The sequence below is a fragment of the Buteo buteo genome, chromosome 9 (genome assembly GCF_964188355.1).
Source record: "Buteo buteo chromosome 9, bButBut1.hap1.1, whole genome shotgun sequence".
Lineage (NCBI taxonomy): Eukaryota > Metazoa > Chordata > Aves > Accipitriformes > Accipitridae > Buteo > Buteo buteo.
Genome location: NC_134179.1, coordinates 36,682,627 through 36,707,544, shown reverse-complemented (window position 1 = coordinate 36,707,544; position 24,918 = coordinate 36,682,627). Strand labels below are relative to the sequence as shown.

Below are 24,918 nucleotides of genomic sequence, written 5' to 3'. Positions count from 1 at the left end.
CCCATCAACTATTAGTGGCCTCGCAGGCTGCAACAAACTTCCCAGAGAGCCCTCCAAATTTTTAAGAACTCATCTCCTTTCTATGAATACTTAGCTGTGGGTTTTCTCCCTTCTTCAAGCGAGCGAGTCCCCTGTGCCTCTTGCAAGAGTGCCACCCTGTATTCGTGTCCTAGCTGCCAGGTCCCACTCCCCATCCCACTCCATACTCCCGCAGCTTTCCCCACATCCATACGCGCCGGAGGAGCAAGCAAGCTCCTGCTTCCCTGGGAGTCCACAAGCACAACAGGACCCGGAAGGCAGCAGCCACAAGGATACACACATTTTTTAACTAAACAACGATACTGTAGTGACTACAGGGTCAACTACAAACGAAGTACGTATTTGTACCCTCTTTTGCACATATGATATGGAAATGGTTCAAAAGCTCTGTCCTTAGATATTTATTTACTATGCATTTTATGTGCATGGTAAATGGGCTACATTTGATGTGTCAATCTGTTTGCCCTTATATCACTTGCCAATGCCCTCTGCTGTAGTCAGTGTAGTAGTATATCATATACAGCCTGAACAATCAAGAAACCATAAAACAAATACCTTTAAAATGTCATCTCTGGGAGAAAGACTACTTAACTTCTGAGCTCTCATAGTATTCAATAGACACAGATGATTCATGGCTTACCACTAGTTAATCATGGCATGAGGAAGAGCTTATTTTTAGCTTTGTTCTTTATAACTGGCTTTTTCTTGATGGCTTTTGTCCATGAGCTCACGTTTGTTTATGACATCAAAATTCTCTCTCTTGGAAATAGTTGTGGTGTCACAAGCACCGTGTTGTAGTCTTACTGCAAATGAATCGGTAGGAAGGTTGAAGGGAAACAACTTCTACTCTGCTACCTTGCTAATCAGCACTCAGAAAAAAAATCCTTCCCAGAACAGAATGGGGATTATTTAATGGGAGAGAGATTTGGGAGTTGTTTATAGAAAAGTCCCTAAAGCCTTTGGACTAAAATACAGCTGCAGTGCTGAAAGCAAATCAGATGCTGGATTGTATTGCTGGGGTAAACAAAGTGAAGCAAAGCCTGGGAGGGGATGGTCTTGTTACATAAGTCACCAGTTACGTTGCATCAAAAATGCTATAACCCCTATTGTGTCCTGTGCCTCAGGGTATAATTGCTCTTGAAAAAAAGGAACAAAGCAGAACAACCACAATGATAACAAGTTTCAAATATTTAAGCAGTAAAATGTTGGAAAATATGAGGTTTTCTTTCCACAGGGAGGGGGGGTGAAGAAGAAAAAAACCACCCATTGAGTAATCTACTGAAAGAGTTTTGGTTTAGCATACAAAAAGCTAACCTGGATGTAGGTGCATTTCTTTTTTCACAGTCACAGAGAGCAAAAAAAGCAGCTAAGTAATGCGAAAATCAGATGATGGAAACATAATGAAGGCTAATGATCACATAAAATAGGTTACCAAAAACCTATTGAGGGCTTTTAAAAGATATCTCTCTGCTTTTCAGAACATACAGCAGAAAGAAAGGAGAGAGAGTTACAGGAGCACGGAAGAAAATGATATAGAGAGCACAAAGAGGAGCAGGTTTAACAATGGGACATGTCACTCTGTTCTCTACTCTAAGTCCTTACCCTGTGCTCATCACTATGTATCTGCTCTACGTTCCTGTTCCCTCTTTATCAGCAGACTTAGCCTGTCAGAGAGTGTGAGACGAGCTCACTTTTTTTTACCCTGATTTTGTATGGAAATATGTCTCATGCAATAGCACTATTTCTGTGTCCTTGCTGATCTTTCACACCCCTGTAGTAATGTGGCAACCTGTGGGGCCAATTTTAACCGTATGTTACCAGATATATTTCCACAAATTTCATGAACAGTTAGTGGGGAAGAAGAGAAAGAGAGAGAGAGACCTTTCAAATGTCCTGAGCTGCATTATGAGCTCAAGCCTGATTAAACATCAGAAAATCCGTATCATCTCTCAAACTTACTATACAAATGTCTGCAAAACTGTCTTCTTGATTGCTAATGCTCATAGAAAAGCTTTCTTAATTTCTTTCATTCCGGGGAACTCCTAGAAGGGAGAAGTTTGGGGTTTGGATCAAGCTGAAGACGACTGTATATATCCCAAAGCCCCACCCAGTATTCTAGCTGTACCAACTGGTCCAGTAAAAGATAGTACCTTTCTCCAGAGATCTTGCCCTTGAACAAGATACTACTTTTCAGCAAACAGACTATGAAATAAATAATATCATATGAAATAACTGCTGAAGTATCAAGGGTGGATTTATAATGTATCTTTACAGCTAAAATAAGATTTTAAGAAATTCTTACTATGTGCAGTCTTGCTGTTATGCTGTTTGAATGTTAAGGTATTCATTGAATCATCTGGTTTTGTATCAAAACCGTATTTTAGTCTTGCATATGAATTTTATACGACCATTGCTCACAGAAAAAACAAGAGAAACTTTCTCTTGAATGTGAAATACTTCACTAATGTGGAACCAATTGCTTCAAGAGGACATTAAGACAAGTCGTCTGGTGAGATATTTTTAAAAGTTGAGTTGCAATCAATATTTGGACAGTTATGCCAGCTAAAAACAATATTTATTTACAGATAGGACAAAGAGGCCAGGCATTGGTTGTTCATTGTGGACAAAACTGGACAAAAGTTTCCTATCTACTTTATCTGTAATTGATTGTCCAACAAAATTAGGAAGGATTTTCTGTTTTCAAAGAATATGGTTGAGAAATGTTGTTAACAGCCTTTTTGAAAGGTTGCTGCAAGAGAGAACTGGAACTTGCTGGTTTAATATCTCTTAGTATTTCATCCTATATAACTCAACAGGCTCTTTTTCACAAATGCAAGAGACAAAACACTGTAAATCTAGAGTAGTGCCTGATACTTGCTAAACATCATGCAGGGTTGCAAGATTTCAGAGCAAATTGATAAATTACCTGCAGTTGTTTAAGAATTGAATAGTGATTGGTTTGTAAGAATCCTTTAGAAAAGGATTCCATATTTTCTAGAAAACTTGAACCTGCTAAATTTTGTTTGATGTACAGATTATTGGAAACATTGGATTATTGTAGTTACAGGTATCTATATGAATTAAACTACAGGCTGCAAAATTTGTGTCTATACAGGTCTGTGGTACGATCCAGTACAGTAACTATGGCATTCCAAATGCCAATCAGAGTTATAAATAGGAGTGTGTCTTGAGAAATATTAAGGTGTGTGAAAAAAAAGAAGAAATCTTTCCAAACTATCTCTTCCATTATTTCATTTTTGTTTTAATGAAGAACCTTTTGGGGAAATTGCTATGCTTGAATAACATGAAGAATGTACATGACATTTTATTTCATTCACCTGTGACCCTGCCTGTTATTCTTCTCAGCAGTCCAGAAATGAAATATTTCATAAGCTATTTGGTCTTTACTGGCCATTTAATTATTATGCACCTCATTTCTTTTGTTTAGTTGTTAAATTTAAAAAATATATATTTAGTTTTCTGTGAGCTTGGGGCTATTTTATAATTTCATAGGATATCCCAAGGTGTGTATGTTACTGTAAGATAACACTGGCAGGTCACTAAAAGCATTTGCCTCTGCCTCATACTTCACAACACCCACAAGGCATGCGTTATCTCAGAGTACCACACGTCTTGTTAAGCCTTACATTTTCTGTGGCTGATGGACAAACTTACTGTCCAGGTCTTAACAGAAATGCTACTTTTATATGTTTATAGCTCTCCCATTGTCTACAGTTCAGTGCTAAGATGCACATCCATCATATTGCGAATGTGTATAATGGGAAGGCACTTAGACCAAAGTCAAGACAGGGATAGGCGTAACACTAGTTTCCTTTGAAAATCTGCAGAAGTGTGGACAGAGTTTGAGTGCAGAGTTGCTAGTGGGCTGAGATGGCCCAATAGCAGTACCACGACCACAAATATTTCAAAGTACTTTCTGGGTTAAGAAAAAATTTCAGTACAGAAGACATTAATAAAACAAGATTTACAAAAACTTGCTGTAGGTTGACTCGTCAATTATTAGGTGTAAAAAATGGATGTACTGGGAAGGCCTTATGTAAGTAATGACGTCTGGTTTAATTGCTTGGCTTTATATAGTTCTAATACAAGTTCTTAGAAAATTTCAATTAAATAAATTTGCTGTGAACTAGGAGTAAAGACCTAATGCAAAATTTTACTTAAGCATCTGCTTTACTTGAGATCCATTTCAGTGAGGCTATTCAAATGGTTTAAGTTAAGCTCATTCTTAATGGGGACCTAATGTCTAACCTGCTACTCTCAGGCATTAGACATTGCTCTCATTAAGAATTATACATCATAATTCCTTGTGTAATGCCATGTGTATATATCCCTAGCAGTCATTATCAAGACAAAAACATCTAATTGGATTCCATAGCAACAGTGGCATTGGTCAAAAATCAGAGAAATTCCATTTCTTTAAATGAAGGTTTTTCAAAAAATAGCAAACCTGTACGTTATTGCTTGTCTTCAAAGGCAATTCCTTTCTTTTATCTATTGTCATATTACTAGTGCAGGTGGTATATAGATTATTATAAATACAGAAAATCAGGGGTTTGCATCTTGTAAAGTTATTTCCCTTTGGAAGCTTGTATGTGATTCATCACGAAAAGGTGCTGTCATGTAATTCTACTTGTGTGTGTGTATGTGTACTGAGCATTTGGCTAGGTACTTACTTCAAGCATCCAGGATGTTGGACAAGCTAGGGAAAATAGTTGTTAATTCTGACTTTCTAATCTTATCTTAACAAGTAATGAGCATTTACCAAATTCCTGGTACTGGACACTGACTCCTCAAGCGCTAGAGTCCATGAGCAGAGGCTATATAAAATGAGCTGAACCTAATCATGGGATTCATTTCCAACTTGTTCCTTGAACATGAGATCGAACAAAATGTTGATACAAACCTTGAATTTTGCAGCTTGGGACCATTTTTAATTTGAAAACATAACACTTTCTGTTAATGGAAAATAGAGATAACTTGAACTGTAAGTCAAATTGTATCCTTTTCCCATTAATACCTACCAGGTTTTCATGAACTACAATTTTCTCATATTGCAGCTGAGAAAAATGATGCACACTTGATTCTCCAGTGGGAAAATAACACATATCACAACTTACAGGGGCAAATTAAAGTCCATCTCTCTTTGACAAACGTGATTTTGCCACTTCAGTGCAAGCAGGCATGCTTTGCCTCTTTTTGTTTTGCTGCTTATAGAAAAATTCTGACCTCCTGTGTATCCAAAAAATCAGATTGAAGTCAGAAGGAGTTTGTGGCACACAGTTGTAGTAAACGTACTACGTAAAGGTAACACAACATAAGACTCAAAACAAGGTTTGCTAATGGTCCTTATTTAATAAAAAGCTACAGTAATAGCCCCCAAATACTGCAATAAGACAACTGGGAGCTGTAGTGGTTTGGGGCTGTTATTGTTGAGTGCTTTTAATACAGTTTGCAAAAGTAACCTTTCTTTGTTCTCTTTGTGAGCTGGCAGGTTGCCTTTGAAGGCAAAGAACAAAAATACAGTGGGGTCATACACTAACAGTGGCTATTTTCTTTTTTCTTTGCATTAAATTCCCAGTAGCAAAGGGATTTGAATTTTGAAGGGAAAAGAGAAAAAATATGACATTTTCCACCAGATTATAATTATTTCAAGGTAAATGATAAATTTCTATTTATCAGTGATCCATTGGTATGTTTCTTTCTTCTTTGATTTATGCAAAAAGAAAACCCCAAAAAAGGCCAAACTATCATGATTAGCAACAGAATACAACCACAGGCATGTATGCTCAAGTAGTGGGGATTAGACACACACTAATAATTTCCTCGGGCTCGGTTTTATCTGAATAATATATAGAAAAAAAGCAAAGTTTCCTTTTTTTCTTTTTCCCCCTTGATTAATTATCTGCTTTTTATACAGGTCCTGAATACAGAATTTAGCTCATGCTACCCTACTTACCATTGACTCATTTGCATAGAATGCCTTAAGGATACCTCAGGAGGTAGAAAAGGTGAACGTCTCCAAACACATACCTTTTTGTTCCTACCCCAAGAGCACTCCAAAGTCATGTGGCTTCCTAGCTGGAAGGCTTCCAGGTGTGGCTGCTTCTGAGCCTTCTGAGAGCAGGGAAGGGGATGAGAGGAAGAGATGATACAACTCGTGTTAGGCTGTAGTATTGTTCTTACTGGTGTCGGTCTAGTGATATTGTTAGCATAGTTATAAGCATATTATTGCTTTTATTAAGTTCTAACAGTGATTATGAGGCTCTTCCTATATTCGGGAGCAATGTGAGAAGAGTTCATGCTTCCAGGCGTGAACAAAAGGAAAGTGAAGGCATTGGGAGAGAGGGAGTAAAAAAGAAGAGAAATTTAGCTCACTTTTTTTTTAAGACAACAGGTTTTTAAAGGCATGAAAAAAAGATTAGGGGGGGGGGGGGAGAGAGAGGAGCTTGAATTTTGTTTCAGAAATGCAATGAAGAGAGTCAAGATGTAAATGTAGCCAGAGAAATGGAAAGAAAATATGAATTTAGATGGAATGCATAGGAAGAGTAATGAGAGGGGAGAGGCCCAGGAGGAGGTACATTACTGCAGCAGAATGTCTCAAATGATAAATATTTAGGTGTGTGCTGTGCTTGTCTAGTGACTCTTGATGCCATAGAGGGGTATGAATTCATATTCTAGATGTCAGAAACAGGCAGGTAGGCCCTGATCCTGAGCAACTGTAAATTAATGTAGCTCCACTGGAGAAAATGGAGTCATGCCCATTTCCATGAGCCCAGGATCTGGCCATGATAGCAAGAAATTTCACATATAATCAGATCATTAGAACACAACCTAATTATATAAGATGAATTCTTCAACTTCCTTTCTTATTAAAAACAAGCAATAAGCCCTACCACATTGGTTTCTTAGAAGCAGTAAATAAATGAGGCATTCATCAGCTGTGCATGCTTATTCTAAAGAAGTAGATCATTTGCACTGCAGTCATTAATTCCAGAAACCTTAAAAAGGAAGTGCCAGTTCAGAGTTGTTCTAAAAACAAGACATGTCAGTAGGTGTAGGAATCTCCCAGTGGTACTTGGAGTGACTGGATCATGCTTTTCTGAGATGTCAAGCAGCCTTTGTTCCTGTCAGCACCAGTACTCAGATGCACTGTGTTTGATTTGTCTCCTTGCAGGGGAGCTTTTGAACCAAGGCTGATTCATGGTTGTGTTTTAGTCAAGCATAAACTGTTTTTATACAGAAGTCTGTCCCATGTTGTGCAGAAGTTCCAACTTGGAGTGGTCCTTCCGTACATGTGCCTGTGCAGAGATATGTTTCCTTGGGATTTAAGGGTTGCATCTGCTTTGCTGACTGTGCTGAGAAAAGGGTGAACATCTGGGCTTTGGTTTAGTGTAAACTGTTGTGCCATCCAGATTGTAGTTCTATATCATAGGTTTACTAGCAGTGAAATTTATGCTAGTGTTGGGTCCTAGGAATGCACTGTACATCTATACCTGTGTGTGAGGAATATTTCTGTACAGTCATCCAAGATTTTCTTGTCATTACTGATAAATCCCATGGATGTATAGAGAGCAAACAGCTGGAGGAGGACCTTTCATCTACACTGGAAGTAACATGCCTTTGATGGTGCCTTGTTGCATGACTTCTCCCTTGGTAAAGCCAGGCAGAAGGTGACTCCTAAGTATAGACCCTAGGCATATTTGCACCTCAGAAGAACCTTTGCAGCACGTTAATGCACTAAAGTTGACATAGGCAAAGGATTCTCAGGATCATGCAGAATCAGGCTCAAAGAAGGGTCAGCTGGAGCAGTTTCCTCAGGTCAGGTCAAGTGAGGTTTTGAATGTGTCCAAGCATGGGAACTCCACAACCTCTCTGGGTAACCTGTGTCTCTGTTCAATGTCAAATAAACAACATCTACTGCTCTCCCTTCATTCATCCAAGCCAGTCATCTCATTGTAGAAGGTTATCAGTTTAGTCAGGCATGATTTCCCTTTCACAAATTTATACTGACTACTCCCAATCACCTTCTTGTCCTTAATATGTCTGGAAATGGTTTCCAGGATTTGTTGCTTCCTCAGCTTCCCAAATGACCAAGCTGAGGCTGACTGGCCTGTAGCTCCCTGGATACTCCTTCTTGCCCTTCTTGAAGACAGAAGTGACATTAGGTTTTTTCCAGTCCTCAGGATCCTCCCCTAGCTGCCAGGACCACTCAGAGGTAATCAAGAGTGGCCTTGTAATGATATTGACCAGCTCCCTCAGCATTCATGGGTGTATCCCACCAGGGCCTATAGACTTGTGTATGTCCAGTTTGTTTAAATATTCCCTAATGTGATCCTTTGTCAGCAAGGCCAAGTCTTTCTTGCTCTAGACTTCCCCTTTGGTCCCAGGAACCTAGGATTCCTGAAGGCAGGTCTTGCCAGTAAAGACTGGGGTGAAGAAGGCATTGAGTACCTTGGCCTTTTCCATATCTTTTGTTCCCAGATCTCCTGCCCCATTCAGCAGCGGGCCCACACTTTCCTTGGTCTTCCTTTTGTTGCTAATGTACTTGTAGAAGTCCTTGATGCCTTTTGTGTCCCTTACCAGATTCAACACCAAGTGGGTTTTGGCTTTCCCAACCCCATCCCTGCACGTTTGGATAGTGTCTCTATATTCCTCCTGGATCCCTGCTCCCACCTCTTGCATGCTTCATTTTAATGTCTGGGTTTAGTCAGGAGCTCCTTGTTCATCATACAGGTCTCCTACTACTTCTTAGTGACTTCCTGATGGTTGGGGAGGACCATTTTTGAGCTGGAGGAGGTGATCCTTGAACATCAACCAGTGTCCTGGACCCCCATTTTCTCCAGGGCCAGCTCCCACGGGATTCTTCAAAGCAGGTCCCTGAACAGGCCAAAGTCTGTTCTCCTGAAGTCCAGGCTTGTGGTCCTGTTTTTTGCCTTCTTCCCTCCTCTTAGGAACCTGAACTCCATCAATTCATGGTTGCTGCAGCCTAGGCTGCCTCCAGTCTTCACATCCCCAACCAGTTCTTCCCTGATGGAAGTATGAGGTACAGCAGACCATGTCTCCTTGCTGTGTCTTCCATCATTTGTTTCAAGGAACTGTCATCAACGCACTCCAGAAAACTTCTAGATTGCTCATGCCCTGCTGTGTTGCCTCCCAAGCAACTAGAGAAATACAGTGCATGCTGGGTCATTTGTAGATCTGTCAGAAAATCAAAGAAAAGTAAGAAAATTGCTGAGTTGTAAAGTTATTTTTTATAAACATGAAAGATTTATGAAGCGTATTTTTTGTAGACAGGGATCTTGCTACCTGTCAGTACATGCTGATACAGGACATTATTTGTTGGTTTTATACACATGTATATGTATGCAAAAACTGAATATGAAGTTTCTTTTGCTAAAATATTTATTGTGTGGTTCATCAAAATGGTGACAAGACAAGTGCCAAATTGTTTGCATATCCTGTAAACCAGCTAATGTTCTGAGCTCACATTTCGGGGATCATTTTTTGGTAGTTTGTATAATTACTTTGCAGAAAATGTCTAGGATCAACAAACCAGAAAAAGATCAGTTTGAAAGGTCAGACAAGAAGTCACATTATTGACTAGGTATATACTCTGTGAACACAATTAGCACAAACTCTGTAAGTTTTAAAAAACATTCTTGTTTCAGAAGAAAATGACTTGAAACTTCACAACTAGCCTTTGCACTGAAAAGAAGGTATAGAAATTGAGGGATCCTTAATGGGAGCTCTGGGTTGTGACAGGGTACTGCTGGCATGAACCAGCACAACTATCACTGACTTTTAGTCAGACCTGCATTTCTCAGGAAACACCTGCTTTTCTTCCTTGAAAGATGAAGCGTGATATTTTCATTATTATTGCAATTCTTTCTCCAGCATGTTCTATAAACATTTTGCAAAGACAATGCCCCATTCAGGAGAACCAGATATGAAGGTTTTTGAAAATTCTTGCAATTTCTTTCTCACTTCTCTTCTAGACAATTTTTGTTTTCGTTTATTCCACTTTCAGATGACTTGGAATTGCTGATCCTCAGTCTAAATTCATCCTTTGGAGCTTGGAGTTGATGGAGTTCTGAGGTCTGGCTACATCTAATTTTAGACTGAGGCTTAACACCAACTTTTCAACTGTTTTTGAAATTTACCCGAAGTTTCTCAGTGTTGTTCAGTGTCAATATTCAGGCTTAGAAACACCTCTAATTAGAATCGTCTCACGCAGGATCTTTTTTTGCAGTAAAATACTATTCACACTCAGAATTTGAACCAAGCAGTTGTTGAACTGAATGGGGCTGGTCTTTGAAGAGAACATGGATTGGATTTGACAATTGTAGATTAGTTATTCCCTGATTTTAAAGGATTCACTTCTTCAAAAGACAAACATAAACTAGAAGCAGAACAGAGGCTTAAGGTCATTCCTTCCCCCCCACCCCCCAAAAAAAAAAAAAAAGAATTTCTCTCAGAGAAGTATCCTAATGCCTTGCTTAATCTGGTCACTAAGAGGAAAGGCACATGTGCTGGACCTTTGTGCAGAAGCTAGGCATTTTCTTAGATGAGAGAGACTTACAGAAATATGTTATATTTTGTGCTTTCCCTGGCACATAGACTAGATATGAGTTTATAGTTATAAAAAGCAAGTGCTACACATAGAAGATACCATGAACCCACTAAAATACTTAAAACAGCACCATAGCTATCCGAGATACGCTATTTATGCTATTTGATCTTCTAGCTGGTCATATTTAGAAGGGTGTTCTTTTAACAGGGCTTCAGCTGTTACTGGATTCAAGAGAAGATGCAATGCCCTTGAAACAAGGAGCACCCCTTGCTCCTTTTTATGTGTTTCAGTGCATCTGAATACCATTTCTTCTTTATGAGACTGTCTTGTCAGGACTGGTTTTGCATGTATCAGCTATTAGTAATCCTGGACTGGATCTTAGCTGTTGACTATGATTTTTTTAGAATCTTTTTCTATTGCAAAAGCTTAGCAAAGCCTGCTGGTGTTGATTCCTGTGTCACTGCTGCCATCTTCTGGAACGTTTTTAATATTGCTGGGTGGGCTTTTTTTAATGTCGATGAATTCCAACAAGCAGGAGACGAACAAAATGTGTGGTTCTTACTCATGGTCACAGGAACACAGTCCGAATGGCATGGAATGAAAGTTTGTCTGTGGGGTGCCTTGGTTCTGTTAGGGATATTTAAAAAAACATTCAGGGAAGTGAGTGGCTTGACTTCTATTGCATTTCAGTGTGAATTAGGCACTGAGTAATTGCTTAACTCTCATCAGCTTCCCAGCCTGCATGTTCAGTAGTTCATTTCAAGAACCACGTTAATGAATCCATCAGATTTCCAGGTCTGTTTGCACATATAAATGTGCAGCTAGATGCTCAAATGCCCAGGGCATGCATGCATAGCAGCAGTATTATCATATGGAAATAGGTTTGTCATACTGTTTAAGGGCATATTAATTGAACTCCAAAGCTGCTAGAGCAGGAGCTAAAGCCACAGGCAGTAAAATTCATTCCTCATGACATTCCTTGTGAACTGATATATGCATTCAGCAGCAAAACATCTTTTTCAAACTTGCAAGCAGTGATATTTTAATGTAGTTTCCAACCACTTTGTTGCAAAAAAACCCCAGCTTTTGACATCACACATGTAAAGTGATGCATCTTCTGCAGGAAGAATATTTTCAACAGATATGCTGTTATACTTGTTATGAAATGCTTTGTCTCACTCTTTCTAAAGGCATCTCAAGATAACTATTATTTTTCCTCTTTGCATCCTAGTTCCTTAAAAGTAATGCTACCTTCAATATAAAATTTTACTTCTTATTCTTCTTTGTATCCATTTTAGTGGTGAGAATGTAGATACTAGCTTTTTTTTTTCTTTACAACATAAGTCATGCTCTGACTTTATCTGCTCTGGGGTAAATACCGTATTGTTCCACTGGATTTACAGTGGATTTCTGCTAGTGTAAAAGGGAGAGAAACACACTTTATGTTTTATTATATATGCTTATATATATTATGTATTTAGGGATTTGGTTCTCTCTCTTTTTTTTTTTTTCCTTTGTCACTTGTAAGCAGAATGCTACATTCTTTTGTGATATAAAATATAGAGAATGATATCCACTAGATTACGAAAAAATTTAAAAAAATCGCAGTTTAGGTACATTTTACATCTTTGACTGCTTTAAAAATGTTCCTCATATTCATAAATGACTAATCCCCTGATCCCTTGCATTTAGTTTCTAATATATTCCATTAAATTACAAGGCAGCAATAATACTGGGTTTTTTTCAATGTTTCCTCATATAAATACTATGTAATTTATTATGGAAATCATTCGTAGAAAATTTAAGTTTACCTGCATCCACTTTGCATTTTGTTAGTCATCCAGGCATAAAATTGCTCAAAATTATACACTAGATAGATGTGGTTAGGTGTTTGTACCACTTACTAAAGTTACTTAAATGGGAACAGAATTAAGCCAATACACAACTGTTCGTTCTTTCTAGTGGCGCCAGCAAGAACCTGATACTGAATTAAATTTCTTTGTCATGTCTGTACTACACAGTGAAGTCAGGGATCTCTGTAGTTCTGCATCCCCAGGTGAGCTCCAAGCAGTGCTGAAACATCTACCCAGCGTAATACAGCACCCTGCAGAGACAGTAGTCCAGGTCCCAAATGCGTTATACCTGTATTAGCTACAGATTACTGACCTGGCGGTAAGGTAGTGTGGCTACCTTAAAGCTTCTCAGCAGTGTCAGCTGCAAGTAAAATTCAGGTTTGCCCCCTGAAGAAGAAGGAAAGGGGCTAGGCTACTGCTGTGTAGAAATGAGAAGGCAGAGAGGAGAAGCGGGTGCACGGGAATTAAGAGCCAGAGAAGATGCCTGGCTGTGATAGCTGGTCCTGAAGGAGGGGTCAGAGTCCATGGCAGCAGCTAGTTCTGGGGCTAGGAATTGCTCCTCAAAGTAGTGATGTTTAACATCTGAGGTCTTGTCATAGTCCCTGTAGCATGGGACAGAAGCCTCGCACTCTCCGCTTGCTGTCCGCAGCTCTGGCACAGGTGAGGTAAGTAACAGGGACAGGAATGTCTTGCTATGTCTAGCAGCCTGCTGTAGGCAGCTGCCTACTTTGTTGAAGCTTGTTTGGCTTCCTTTTCCAGAGGTAGCTAGGTTGGCATCAATCTGGGCATCCCTTCCCAGCGCTTCAGGGCACAGTACTGTTCTGCTCCCAGTTAAAGCTGTGCAACTATGCCAGGGCCATGTATGCCTGTTCAGACAACCAACACCATGGTCTACTTTGCAAATTTTCCAGTGTTTGAACTCATGTTAGCTTGAGTAGTCAGCTATCAGGTGGGATTCTTCAGTGATAACAAGACCTGACTATTATGCACACATAATAGCACAACAAGTAACAGGTTTTCGTACTATCAATATACCACATAATCGTGTTACTAACTCTGCTTTATAGATTTTTCGTTCTTACCTTCTAGAATGGGCTAGTAAGTCTCACAGCCCAGCCAACATGCTAAGAACAAGATTGTGGAATACCTTTGTGTGTAGGTATGGGGTAGAGGAATCTGGAAGGAGCATTATCCTTTCTCCCACAGGGGCCTGAAGTCATTTCATCTGAGAGAAACACCTGGGTTCCTCTCAGCTTCTTTCTTCCGTTCTATCCCTTGCAGCACTTGGACTACAAGGCAATTCAGAAGGGGGCTGGAAAGAAGAAGTAAGATTGCCCATCCACATAAATCAGCAAATGAGATTTGAGGAGGTCTGGGACAGGTTCTCTGAGCTTACACTGTCCATTTTACCAGTCCGTCTTTTAGGTTAATGCCACCTGGTGTAAGGCAAGCTCCAGGAGTGTCTGGTTGTCTACGGACACAAACTCATCAGCACTCACTGAAGAGCCTTGGGCTGTACATGCCATTATCTCAATCTTAGGGAATGAGCCCATGCGTTGTTTTGCAGAAGTCAGGAGGGAAACTTTCACTTTCAGATTCAGAAGAAAAACATTGAAATCTCTGAGACGTTTTGATGCAGTCCTACACTTAAAGCTCTTAATGTTTATAGAAAATTGCCTTTTATAGTATTGATGGCAAATTGTCCTTAGATTGCAAAAGCTGCACAGAGACTGCAGCTGTATTTTTGACACCATGTTTTGACAGATTCTCATGCTTCTCACAGAAGTTTGATTTTGGATTAAATATGCATAGTAAATGTGTGTACTTTATTATCAGGAAAAAGACCAAAATTGCTCTGCAAGTACTACCATGCTTTGCAATTGCCTTATATCTGATCAAAACGGTGTCATTAAAAATGGATACTTTTTCTACTGTGGCATTTATCTTCATTGTAGTATTTGCAGGTTTTTCTATAACTGACAATTGGCAAAGCCACAAATCCTAAGTAAACATAGCTACTGCAGATGGTATATATTCTGCTTTTAAAGTTTCTTGCTGTAAGCACAAGAAATACCAAAAGACAGGGTGTGTGGATGACGGTCTCACACTTGGTGCTGGGTATAACAGTGCCAGAGGCAAAGTCAATCCAATACCCAAGACGTGTGGTTCACAGCCGTAGCACGACAAGGACTGTGATTTTGGGGGGGTGGGTTAATTGACTTTGGATGGAAATTAGAACAAAGTACATAATTTCAAAGTAAAAAATGTTTAGTCTGTGTTTATGGGGGTTTGAACTCTAGCCAAGAATCCAACTGCTCTCTTACTCAGAAGATACACTATATGGTAAAATCTTTTCCAGTGAAATTTAGCGTCTGGGGGCTTTTCTTAAGAAAAGAAAAAAAAAATCTCTATGTGTATATCTCTCACGATAACATTATAATTTGTACTTTGGAAAGTGCAATTGGAAGCTATATTTTTCTAAACAGAAACACTATGGAGAGATGACTTTGGGTATTATGGGCAGTGCCATTCTATATGTTGCTTTCTGATAGCCTTGATTTCCCTTAAGGCATGCTCATATCTTCAGTATAAATCCCTGCTCCAATCAGCAGCCTATAGTTTGACTACAAAAGCTCATTTAGGATTGAAACTTGGTGCCTTATAATATTTTACATTTTCAAGGGGTCTTTTTGATGAGGTGATCATGTTGTCAGGTGAAAAGAAGGAATTTTTTTACCTTTCCAGTGTTTTATTTGTGGTATTATTTAATAAAACACTCTCCGGGTTAAAACAAACAAACCAACCTACTTGAAAAATCTTACTAGTCTGACAAAAAAACAAACAACTATACATTTTTTGTATACAATATAAACATTTGCTGGTTAGAACTCAAAGGAGCTTCTGTGTGTTTGGTGACTACTTATTTGCACTCCCCCATCATATTTTCATTTACCAAAAAAGAAAGCATGGAAATACTTTACTGATTACCTTTACTAGACTTAAGTTTTGACCTGATGAAAGAAGGGTGTGGTTCTTTTGAGGAATGATCTGAGATGATTAGTGGGGAGTCCAATGTTTAGATGGGGTTTTTAATGGTTTTGAGGAACCTTTGCATCTCTTGCATGCTAGTTTTGCACTACTGGCAGGAAGCTCCAGTACTGGTGGAGATGCTGATCCTGCCTTCATTAAGTAGCTTTAATTTTCATGATTCCCATCTGTGGTGAAGGGTCCAGACAGCTAGCACTGAATGAGGGAAGATCAAAGAAAAAAAGGTAGAGAACAGAGAAGGCAAAACAATTTTGATAAGATCGCTAGTCATATTCTCAGTGACAAAAGGTCATATCAGAAGAAACTGAATTCATTATGAGATTACAAGTTTGATAAAAGTAATTGCACAAAATCAATTTCATTTTTTGTAAGACTTCAAACTACAGAATATACTGATAAGGAAATCATCACCATAATGTATCAATAAAAGGCTTTAGGGAGCTGGGTTCCAGCTGACGTGGTTAGGGTCTGCGCAGCAGCATTGTCTCATCACTATCAGATGATGCAGTATGGATGCCTCACTGCACTGTGGTCATGTGGATTAAGAACTGGCAGATCACAAAGTAGTGTTTTCTGTGAAGAATCTCATGTGTAGCAGGGTATTGCTAGCAGCATTCAACAGGGACTGACAGCAAACCTGTCACAATTCAATACTCGACAGTGATCCAGAAGTACCTACAAAGACTCTGCTGATACAGCACAGCAATGATACAAAGATTAGTCAAGTACAGTTAATGACAAAAATAAGACAGTCCCCAGAAAAGCGCCATGAATATGATTTGGGGCTGGGGGAGAGAGGGAGGAGTAATGGCTTAACCAGTGAGAAACTTAAGAGTTTCTCTGTTTAAATTAAAGAAGATTCAGAGGTATCTTAATTACAGTACACAAGTACCTTCACAGGAAGAAAATATGGGATACTGAAGGACTCTTTATTTTAGCAGAGAAATGCAAAGCAGAAAGCAGTGGCTGGAAGCTGAAACCAGAAAGGGTCAAAGTAGACATTAGATAAAATTTTTAACAGTGATTCTGAAGGGCCATTAAAACACTATACCAGAGGTATGAGGGCATCTTTCCTCACCTGATGTCTTTAATCTGCATGTGAATGTCTGTTTTGGAAGACACACTTTGGCCAAACCATGTATCATAGCTAGTCTATCCTCAATCTAGCTGATAGTGATAACTGTAGGAGTGAAGACATGGCAGTCCAGACTTCAACGTGGATTGCAGAAGCCCGGTAAGAAATCTGGGTTTGTGCTTGAGTTGTGAGCTCACACAGAAGTCTCTAGCAGTGCACCTGCATTGCTGCAGATCAAACCTTGGCTATGACTACCTCACTGCAACCTTGCCTTTGTTCTGCTGTGTACACACATGGGAGGAGGTATGGGTGAAAAAGAAAAGGAATATCTGAGTCGAGGAGTAAACTTAAAGTTACAGTAGGGAGCTCAAATTTGAAGCCTTGTGTAGGGAATCAAGAATGGGAGTATTGTATTGAAGTTGGAAGAAAGATGATTTTAACAGTAATATTTTATAAGCACTATAGGGAGATATTATCAGAGACCAAAGAAAAGGCATTTGCAGTAGGCAAGAGAGAGAATGAGAGCTGTGGTGCTTAATCCAAGGGAAAGCAGATCTTTGAAATGTTGTGAAAAAAGAAATGGCAAAATCTTGTTTCCAAAAAAACAACCAGCATAGCATGTAAATGACAAACTCATTTTCCTTTCATCCAAAAAAAGAGCTACATTCTGCTCCCACTTCCAAACTTGAAACACTTAAAACACTATAAATGGGCCAGTCAGGAATAACTGAGACTACAGCTTGGTTTCACCATCCTAGTTTTTATTCAATGACACTCTTGGCACTGCAGATATCATCTGTGGGGGTTGAATTTCAAAGAGCTGACCAGAGTTTGGTCTGATTTTACCTGTTGTTTGAATGATCATAAAGATAGGAGGATTTTAAAAACAGGATCTGGATCCCTGTTGAGGTTTTTAATACCTCCTGTTCTGAGGTCACTTGGATTCAGGGTTTCTGCTTAAGCCTATTGCATACGTTTTTACAGATATTCAAAAGCCTGTAATAGCACACACACAGGTTATATTAATTTCCAGTGCCTAAATCCCTTAAGTGCTTTGGGGATTTCCCTGCTAATCCTCTTTTTAATGCATAAACCTAGAGGGTAGGTTTGGGACCTTTGGGATTTATTCTTTGTGTTGGTTGTTTTCCAACCAAAGAATCTTTCAAGGGTAACAACAGTAAGTGCTAAATACACAAAGACATAGAAAGTTTATATGCTGTTTATATTATCACAGTAATCTGCCAGTCTTTTTTTGGCAAATGAAGGGAAAGAAAGTGTGACTATTATTAGTAATTACACTACTTGTAGTAATTTTAAACACTGATATTAAATTTATGCAAAAGTGTTAAATCCTGACTGAACAACTTAAATCCTTTTCTTTCCAAGGGCAAAATAACTGTATTAATATTAATGAAGCCACAAAATACAAGTTAACTGACAGCATTTTTGCAGTTGCTGTATTTTATTACTGAAACTTTGTTATATTTTTCATGTCTGAATGTAAAAAATGAATAAGACTATCACAGAACTACTCTTTGTTGTAAGTGACATGCCTTTTCTTTATGATGCATGCCTTGCCATAAAAAGGGAGTGCTTAATGCATTTCTGTTGGGAGATGCCTATTTATTCTGACAAACCGATCAGCCTCCGGGGTGTTCTTTTGCCACAGAACTGATTTTACATCTCATCCATTATCTAATAAGATGTGAAAAGAGTATCCTGTCTCACCAAAAAAATCAGGCTTTGTTTCATTACAAGGATGTGGCAGACTCACTCATGGACTTACTTGCAGGATATACAATTGTTAGTGAAAGGCCCAGTTACATACTCATGCATGTTTCCAGTACAGCAAGCCTACAGGGAAAACATTGGTAACATTGGTCCTGAGGAATTTTGTTTTAAAGGTAAGTATAAAAAGTGGCCTCTATAATGAGAAAATGCATTTCACATCTTTAAATAATACAGCACGAGTTCATGAATGTTATTTTTATAATACATAGCAACACCACATAAACTAAGTTGTGAGGCAACCAGAATGTATTTGCAAAATATATGCCCTGGGGTTTTTTTCCTTTCTTCAGTGTTTCCCCCTTTTCAGTGTTTATGAAAGGATTAAAATTGCACTTATATGGGTAAAGCGAGAGAGATTGGAGAGAGGAAAGCAAGCTGAGGTGTTCTGTGATAAGGCACTGATAAAGGAAGTGTACACAAAACCCCTTCAGACAAATGTTTTCAGCCAGATGCGTTCATAAGGAAATAAGTCAGGAAGAAAAAAGAGAGTAGGACACACAGTAGGAAATAGAGTTAAACCCGGCCATAACCTTAATTGTTAAGGAATAACAAGTCTCTGAGATATTAGGTTTCCAGGCAGAGAGTACCTCTCTCTATGTGTTTGAGCAGTGTTCAAACACAGCTGAAACTTTTGACCACTAATGCGGTGCAAATTGTTCTTGTATTTAAATGATGCTCTATTACAATAACGCAGCCTCTCATACAACATACCTTGCGAAAGTGCCTCCATTGTTAAGCTGTTTGCTAACAAGCGCAAGTGAATTAGCAAATCAGTGTTAGTCGAAGTAAAATAAAACATTTTAAATCATTGACAAAACAGTGGAGAGAAGTGACAAGAAAGCAAACAAGTGATTAGGTTTGATATCTCTGGAAGTTAAAACACTCACTCCACTCCTCCACTCCAAATTTCCCTGACTTTCTGAATAACAGGATCAACCCTTTTGGACTTGCACAATGCTTCCTTTCATAAAAGTGCAGTTTCTTTAGCATGACAATGAAATACGATTTTCAATGCTTCTTAGAAAAGTGACAATACAGCTTGAAAGAGTTCAGAATGAAATTGCAAAAGCTGGAATTTGTGGCAGACAAATGTTCTAGTGTCATGTCCTCCTGATATCCTTTATTCATTACATGTGAATGCAGCTCTGTATCTAAGAATCAATGCTGTTTTATCAGTCTTGCTTATAATGCCAGTCAGAATGACTTACCGCTGAGAGATCTTTCAGAGTCTGGAGTTGCATCAAGAGAGCATAGCTTTAAAACAGTATAAAAGAGACCCATTTTACATTATTGACTTTTCCCTTTACCTGCAAGGACACAGAATTTAATGCAGCATTGATGGGTCAAAGATTTTGACACATGTCAAGACAGATATCTTCATTTTAGCGTTTAAAAAAAGGCATCAAAACTGATACATATGAACCAGTTTAGGTGGCAGAGGCAGCTCAGACTGAGGTAGGGACAATTATTTTACTCATCTGCAGAAGACGTTACTTTTCAATGAAGCCTTATGTAAAGAACAATGTAATTTAAGGAAGATGAAACCAGAACAATTGCTAGAAATGCAATAGGGGTCTAGAGGTAGTCCCCTAAAACCCGTGTTAAGTAACCTATCATTGTGTTCCTTCTATGGATTTTCTTTAAACCATTCTATAAAAGTCTATGGCAAGGATAATTTTCTAGAAAATGGTGTTTCATATGACCTATATAAAGTGATCATCTCCTAGTAAAGTCAGCAATAGTTTTGCATAGAGAATGCATTTGATTCAGAACTATGAATAGACAGCTCCATTAGCAAACACTATAAAGCAGAACCGCTTGTTTCAGCCAGCACCCTTCTTGTATAAACAGATTTCACTGTAGGAGAAACACACCCAGAAGTATCTAGTGTGACTTTATGTCCTTAAATGGACCATGTAGCAAAATCTCATTTTTAATAATGGCATTTATGTTACTTCACCGATGAAATGTATAATAATAACAGCAAAATTGTTGTGTTAATGATCAGAGTGTATAATAAGATGCACAATTAGGAGGATTATGGGAATTTAATGGGATGAGAAGGGCAAGAGATCATCTGCTGTATGACTCTTCATGATTGTAACCTGCTGTCTATATCCCTAATGTGTTTTTATGACTTGTGTGCTTTGGTTTGTTTTCCAGTTTGTGTTCTGCCGTGAATGTAAAGAAGAATACCATGAAGGGGAATGTAGCTCTCTCTTCAGCACGCAGGGAGCCATGGCCCAGAAGGTAGGGATCCCACAACTCATTACATCCCGATCATTATCCCTGGCCCAGCTAAAGAGACATTTGTCAAATGGGTCCTAATTATAATCCTAAGTAAAAGCAATTATGTTCATGCTGAATTACTCCAGCCGTTGGAGTTGCCGAATTGGCTTTGGGGTGGAGTTCAGTCGCTTTGATTGATAGAATAGCTGAGTTCTGTCAGGAACACACAGGGCTCTGCCATCAGTTGATAAAGGAAAGGCCTTCCCAATGGGCTTCTGGGGTTGTCTCTATTCAATGTGGACACTTTTGAAAGGCTTTCTGTAGTCTTGCTGCCTTTCAGCTTATTTTCAGTGCACCAGTCAGGAAATCATGTGGGTTTGGACTGAATAACAAGGGTTTTATACAGCCTGTGCAGAAAATGCTGTTGATAATTTATGTTTTAGCTTAGAGAAATAAAAAATGGATCGCCTAGGCTGGAAGCTGTTCAATGATAATTACTCTAGGCTGCTGTATAATTTTGTAGCTATTGTAGCTATAGACCTGTACAGGAAGTAGTTTTCCTCTCCTGGCATTTCTCTTTGTTCAAGATTAAAGTTTCCCTGCTCTCCATAGCAAACAAATCACAGTCTTTCCAATTTTAAAAAAAAAAGGTGGGGGGAGAAGGTGCAAAGAACAGGAGAGATACCCCCTAAATTTCTCACAGCCTGATGCCCAGGGTGCACTCCTAGGAAGCAGAAAACTGATATTCAGATGTCTGGCGTGTTTGATGCTAAGAGGAAACTCAAACCTGAGCCCACACATAGTCGAACATGGCAGATGCAGGATTGTGGGCAGGTGCTGATGGGGACTTGTGGCTGGCCAGCTCTCAGCAAGGTATACCCAGCTCCTGTCAGTGCCTGCAGGCAGGCTCTGTCTGATGCTGGCTTTTGGGGCCTTTCACTCTTTGAACGTAGAGACTGGGAGGGAGCTGGAGGCTTACTGGAGACTGTTGCCATGAAGCAGTTCATTTGCCGAACTTTGGAGACACAGCACTAGGCTATGACCTGTGTAGAGATTCTTCTCTTTAACCTTTCTTGGTGAAGCTCTTCTAATTTAGAAAAAGAATTAGCACTTGTTGAGACAAAATTAAACAGCCTGTATCCTAGTAGTCAGTCAGGGTATCTGCCTCTGGTGTCCTGAGCACATGTACTGTATGAGACCCCAAATCCATCTACTTTCCCAGCCTCTAGTGATTTGTGATTCAGATGCGGTATTTTGTGTTTAGCAGCTATCAGCAAATTTTTATTCTGTGAATCTGTGCAACCCCTTTTTTTGAAGCTATATATATACAAGGAGATTTGCAGCTTAACTACCCTCTCTGAAGAACAATCCCCTTTTGTTTGCAGTAGCCTTAGAACAGTCTTCTAGTTCCCATTCACATGTATGTAAAAACAAAACAACTTCAGCAGAGTTACTTAGAGATACTGAAAGTATCCAGCAGCTTAGTAAACTAGGAGACCAAGGCTCAATGTCTTACCTGAATTAAATAGAACTGGAACTTGAATATATCTCAACATGAACAATGAGCCCTATATCCATTAAACTATTTACGCCTAGAGTTTTGCCTGGAGTACTGAAAGTCGTCATGGCACCTTACAAATGAGTTCAACAATGTTGGCTCTTTGGAAATTAGAGTTTGTATAATTTCCATGCTTTAGGGCAGAGATAAAGCTGTGCCAGGAAAAATCAGAAAACCGTAGGAAGAAGTGATTTCTTTTAAATATTTGCATATTGCATTAGCTTCTCCTGATGACAATGGGAGCACCTCATCCATCTGGTCCAGTATGTCAGCACATGAATTGCACCCAGTTAGTCAACTAAGGAAAGTTGACTACTTTTGCTGTTCCAGTGTAATGGGAACATTTTTGCTGTTCCTGAAAAATTTCTTGTACTCTCGAAGAGTGGTTCCAGAATAGCTAAATGATAGTACCAGAATAACTCTTGCAGCTATGCAAATCAGTTCCTTAGTATAGACAAGACCACAGACTACCCAAAATTCATTTAGACTCCAACTTAAGCTGAAGTTAATTGACTCAGGTCAGCTGACTTTTCCTCCAAGAAACTAAGAGAGCTGCACTAATTAAACTTCTCCACAAGGTGGTGATGTGCCACTGATGGAATATTTTCCCTCACTTTCTGCAATCAGGCAAACTGAGAGGTGGCTAAAACAAGGCAAGTCCAGGTGCTGGTGAGATGTTGGCTTAATCCGAATAGCATCACTGCAAAGCTATCCTGCATACAACACTCCCCTACAATGCATAGAAAACATTTGTGGGGCATGTAAGGAAAGAAATGCGTGTGTTTTCACCTCTGTTTTCATCTCTCTCTCACTGAGATTAAACATTTATCCACCTGTGCTTTCAGCCTTTTTGTTCCGTTTGGCCCTCCCTGCTAGGTGCACAGCCCTGTGTGTCAGAGTTGACTTGTTATTATTGCTCTGCTTGTTGAGGCAGTGAGAAGGATTGTTTTATCTTTGACCATCATCTGTTTCAAGGTAGGAATAATACACTTCCAGGATTGTCTGCAGCTCCTGCAGTTTGACTTCTTTTGGGAGGCCTTGGAGAAGGAGATCCCTCAGAAAGAGAGGTAGAGCCTGACAGAGAGGCATTCAAGAGTCCATGAAAGCCGAGAGCTGACGAGAGTGACTGTGACCTGTCAGAGATACAGTGGAAGCTCCAGGAGGAGGAGAAGGAAGCGAGAAGAAAGGGAATAAGCCTGTGAGGTGACATGAGACAACTATGAGGGTCCAGGAAGCAGAAATTGTGGTGGCGAAAGGGGTCTGTGCTTGGCCAGATGTTGGAAGGAGTGAGGAGGTAGCCGGAGGTCAAGAAGGGGCAGCGGAGCTGCTGGGACTGTGAAGGGAGGGAGGGCAGCAGGGTAGGGGGAATGGAGTCAGTTGGCAGGAGGAAGGAAGAGGGCAACCGCGGCTGCAGAGCATGAGAGGGACAAAGCGGGTGCCTGCCACATGTGGTCCTTCAGGCTATTCAAAAGAAAGGGGTTTGAACCTTATAATGGTGGCAAGCTAGAGGGCATTGCTTGCTGCTTGGGGTAGAAAAGGCAAACTCGGCAGCAGGCATGCAGAGTAGCCTAGCTTTAAATACTGGTATATCATGATCTTTCAGATCTATGCAGAGATATTGCATGGTTCATTGGAATGGATGAAATGTTCTCTTTCTACTGAAATGTCCATTTTTAGCCCTGATAGGCCATCGAAAGCTCATCTTAAGCATTTACTGGTGCAGGGCTGATTATTTCCCATCTTAGTGTGTAAGTTACATTATTTCAGGGTAAATAAAATGTATCTGTCGCAACTTCAGTTGAGAAGCTTTCTTTTAAAACCATTGCAGCCTCTTGGAGCTGTTTGAAGTTTGGGATAAGAGAAGTACTCATATTTGATGGATTAAAAGGCACGGTGTGCATGATGGAATCAATGACACAGTAAAGGTGACTCCAGCCAGATTTAGGTTTAGAAATAACTGCATAGTCCCTGCTATGTACACCACAAAACCAAGCTTCCTGGCCCCTTTTCACCTCACCCATAGACAGTCTATGCTGATGGGGAATCTAGCTATAAACAAGCTTAAAATTAGCCTGGGTTTCCTAGCACAAAACCTTTCTAGACAGCTTGCTTTTTACCAGGATAAATAATATATTTCTTGCTCACTAGCAACTGAACCATAAAATGTGACCACATATTAGATTTAAACACATACAGAGTAGCTTCCAGGACTGTTTTTGTGCTGGGCATGTTGATAAGACATCTGCAAGGTAACATGTAATAGCAATAGCAACGACACTGATGTAAAAGTGGTGCATGTGTAAATAAGTGAATAGAATGTGGGGCACAGAGACATAAATGTTTGAAAAAAATGACACAAAATGGATGAAATGGGATATAAAAGGGTATGGTTTAGAGATGGTTCTATGGACAAACTTTCCCAAAGATGGTTTTAGCTGCTGATTATCTTGTCCTGCCAAGCCAATGAGGGTGTGATTATAAAAAGGTAACAGCTTTTTAGTAAGTTTGCTTTTTCAGAGGTTGCTGTGAATTTAGTGAAGAAAACAAAGTAAACCTCATGATAGATTTCTATAGTACAGCTGTACGCAAATCCCTCCAATACCTGCATTCAAAGTCTTGAACCTAAAAGAACACCTGGTGTCTAATTCATCAGTCTGGCAGTCTTTGTGGGATCCAGATGTAAATCTAGTTCATCTCATTTGAACAAACTCCACTATTAACCCTAGGCCAGCAA

At 39.5% G+C, this 24,918-nt stretch overlaps 1 protein-coding gene across 2 annotated transcripts in view; it reads left to right on the top strand.

Moving 5' to 3' along the window:
* The window catches only part of PRKN (parkin RBR E3 ubiquitin protein ligase), a 788,033-nt gene that overhangs the window by 748,716 nt on the left and 14,399 nt on the right, over window positions 1-24,918 (top strand). For both annotated transcript variants that reach the window (XM_075036090.1, XM_075036089.1), the window contains one exon: window positions 20,561-20,647. In XM_075036090.1, the coding sequence (XP_074892191.1) occupies window positions 20,561-20,647 (87 nt within the window). The remainder of the gene's footprint in view (window positions 1-20,560; window positions 20,648-24,918) is intronic.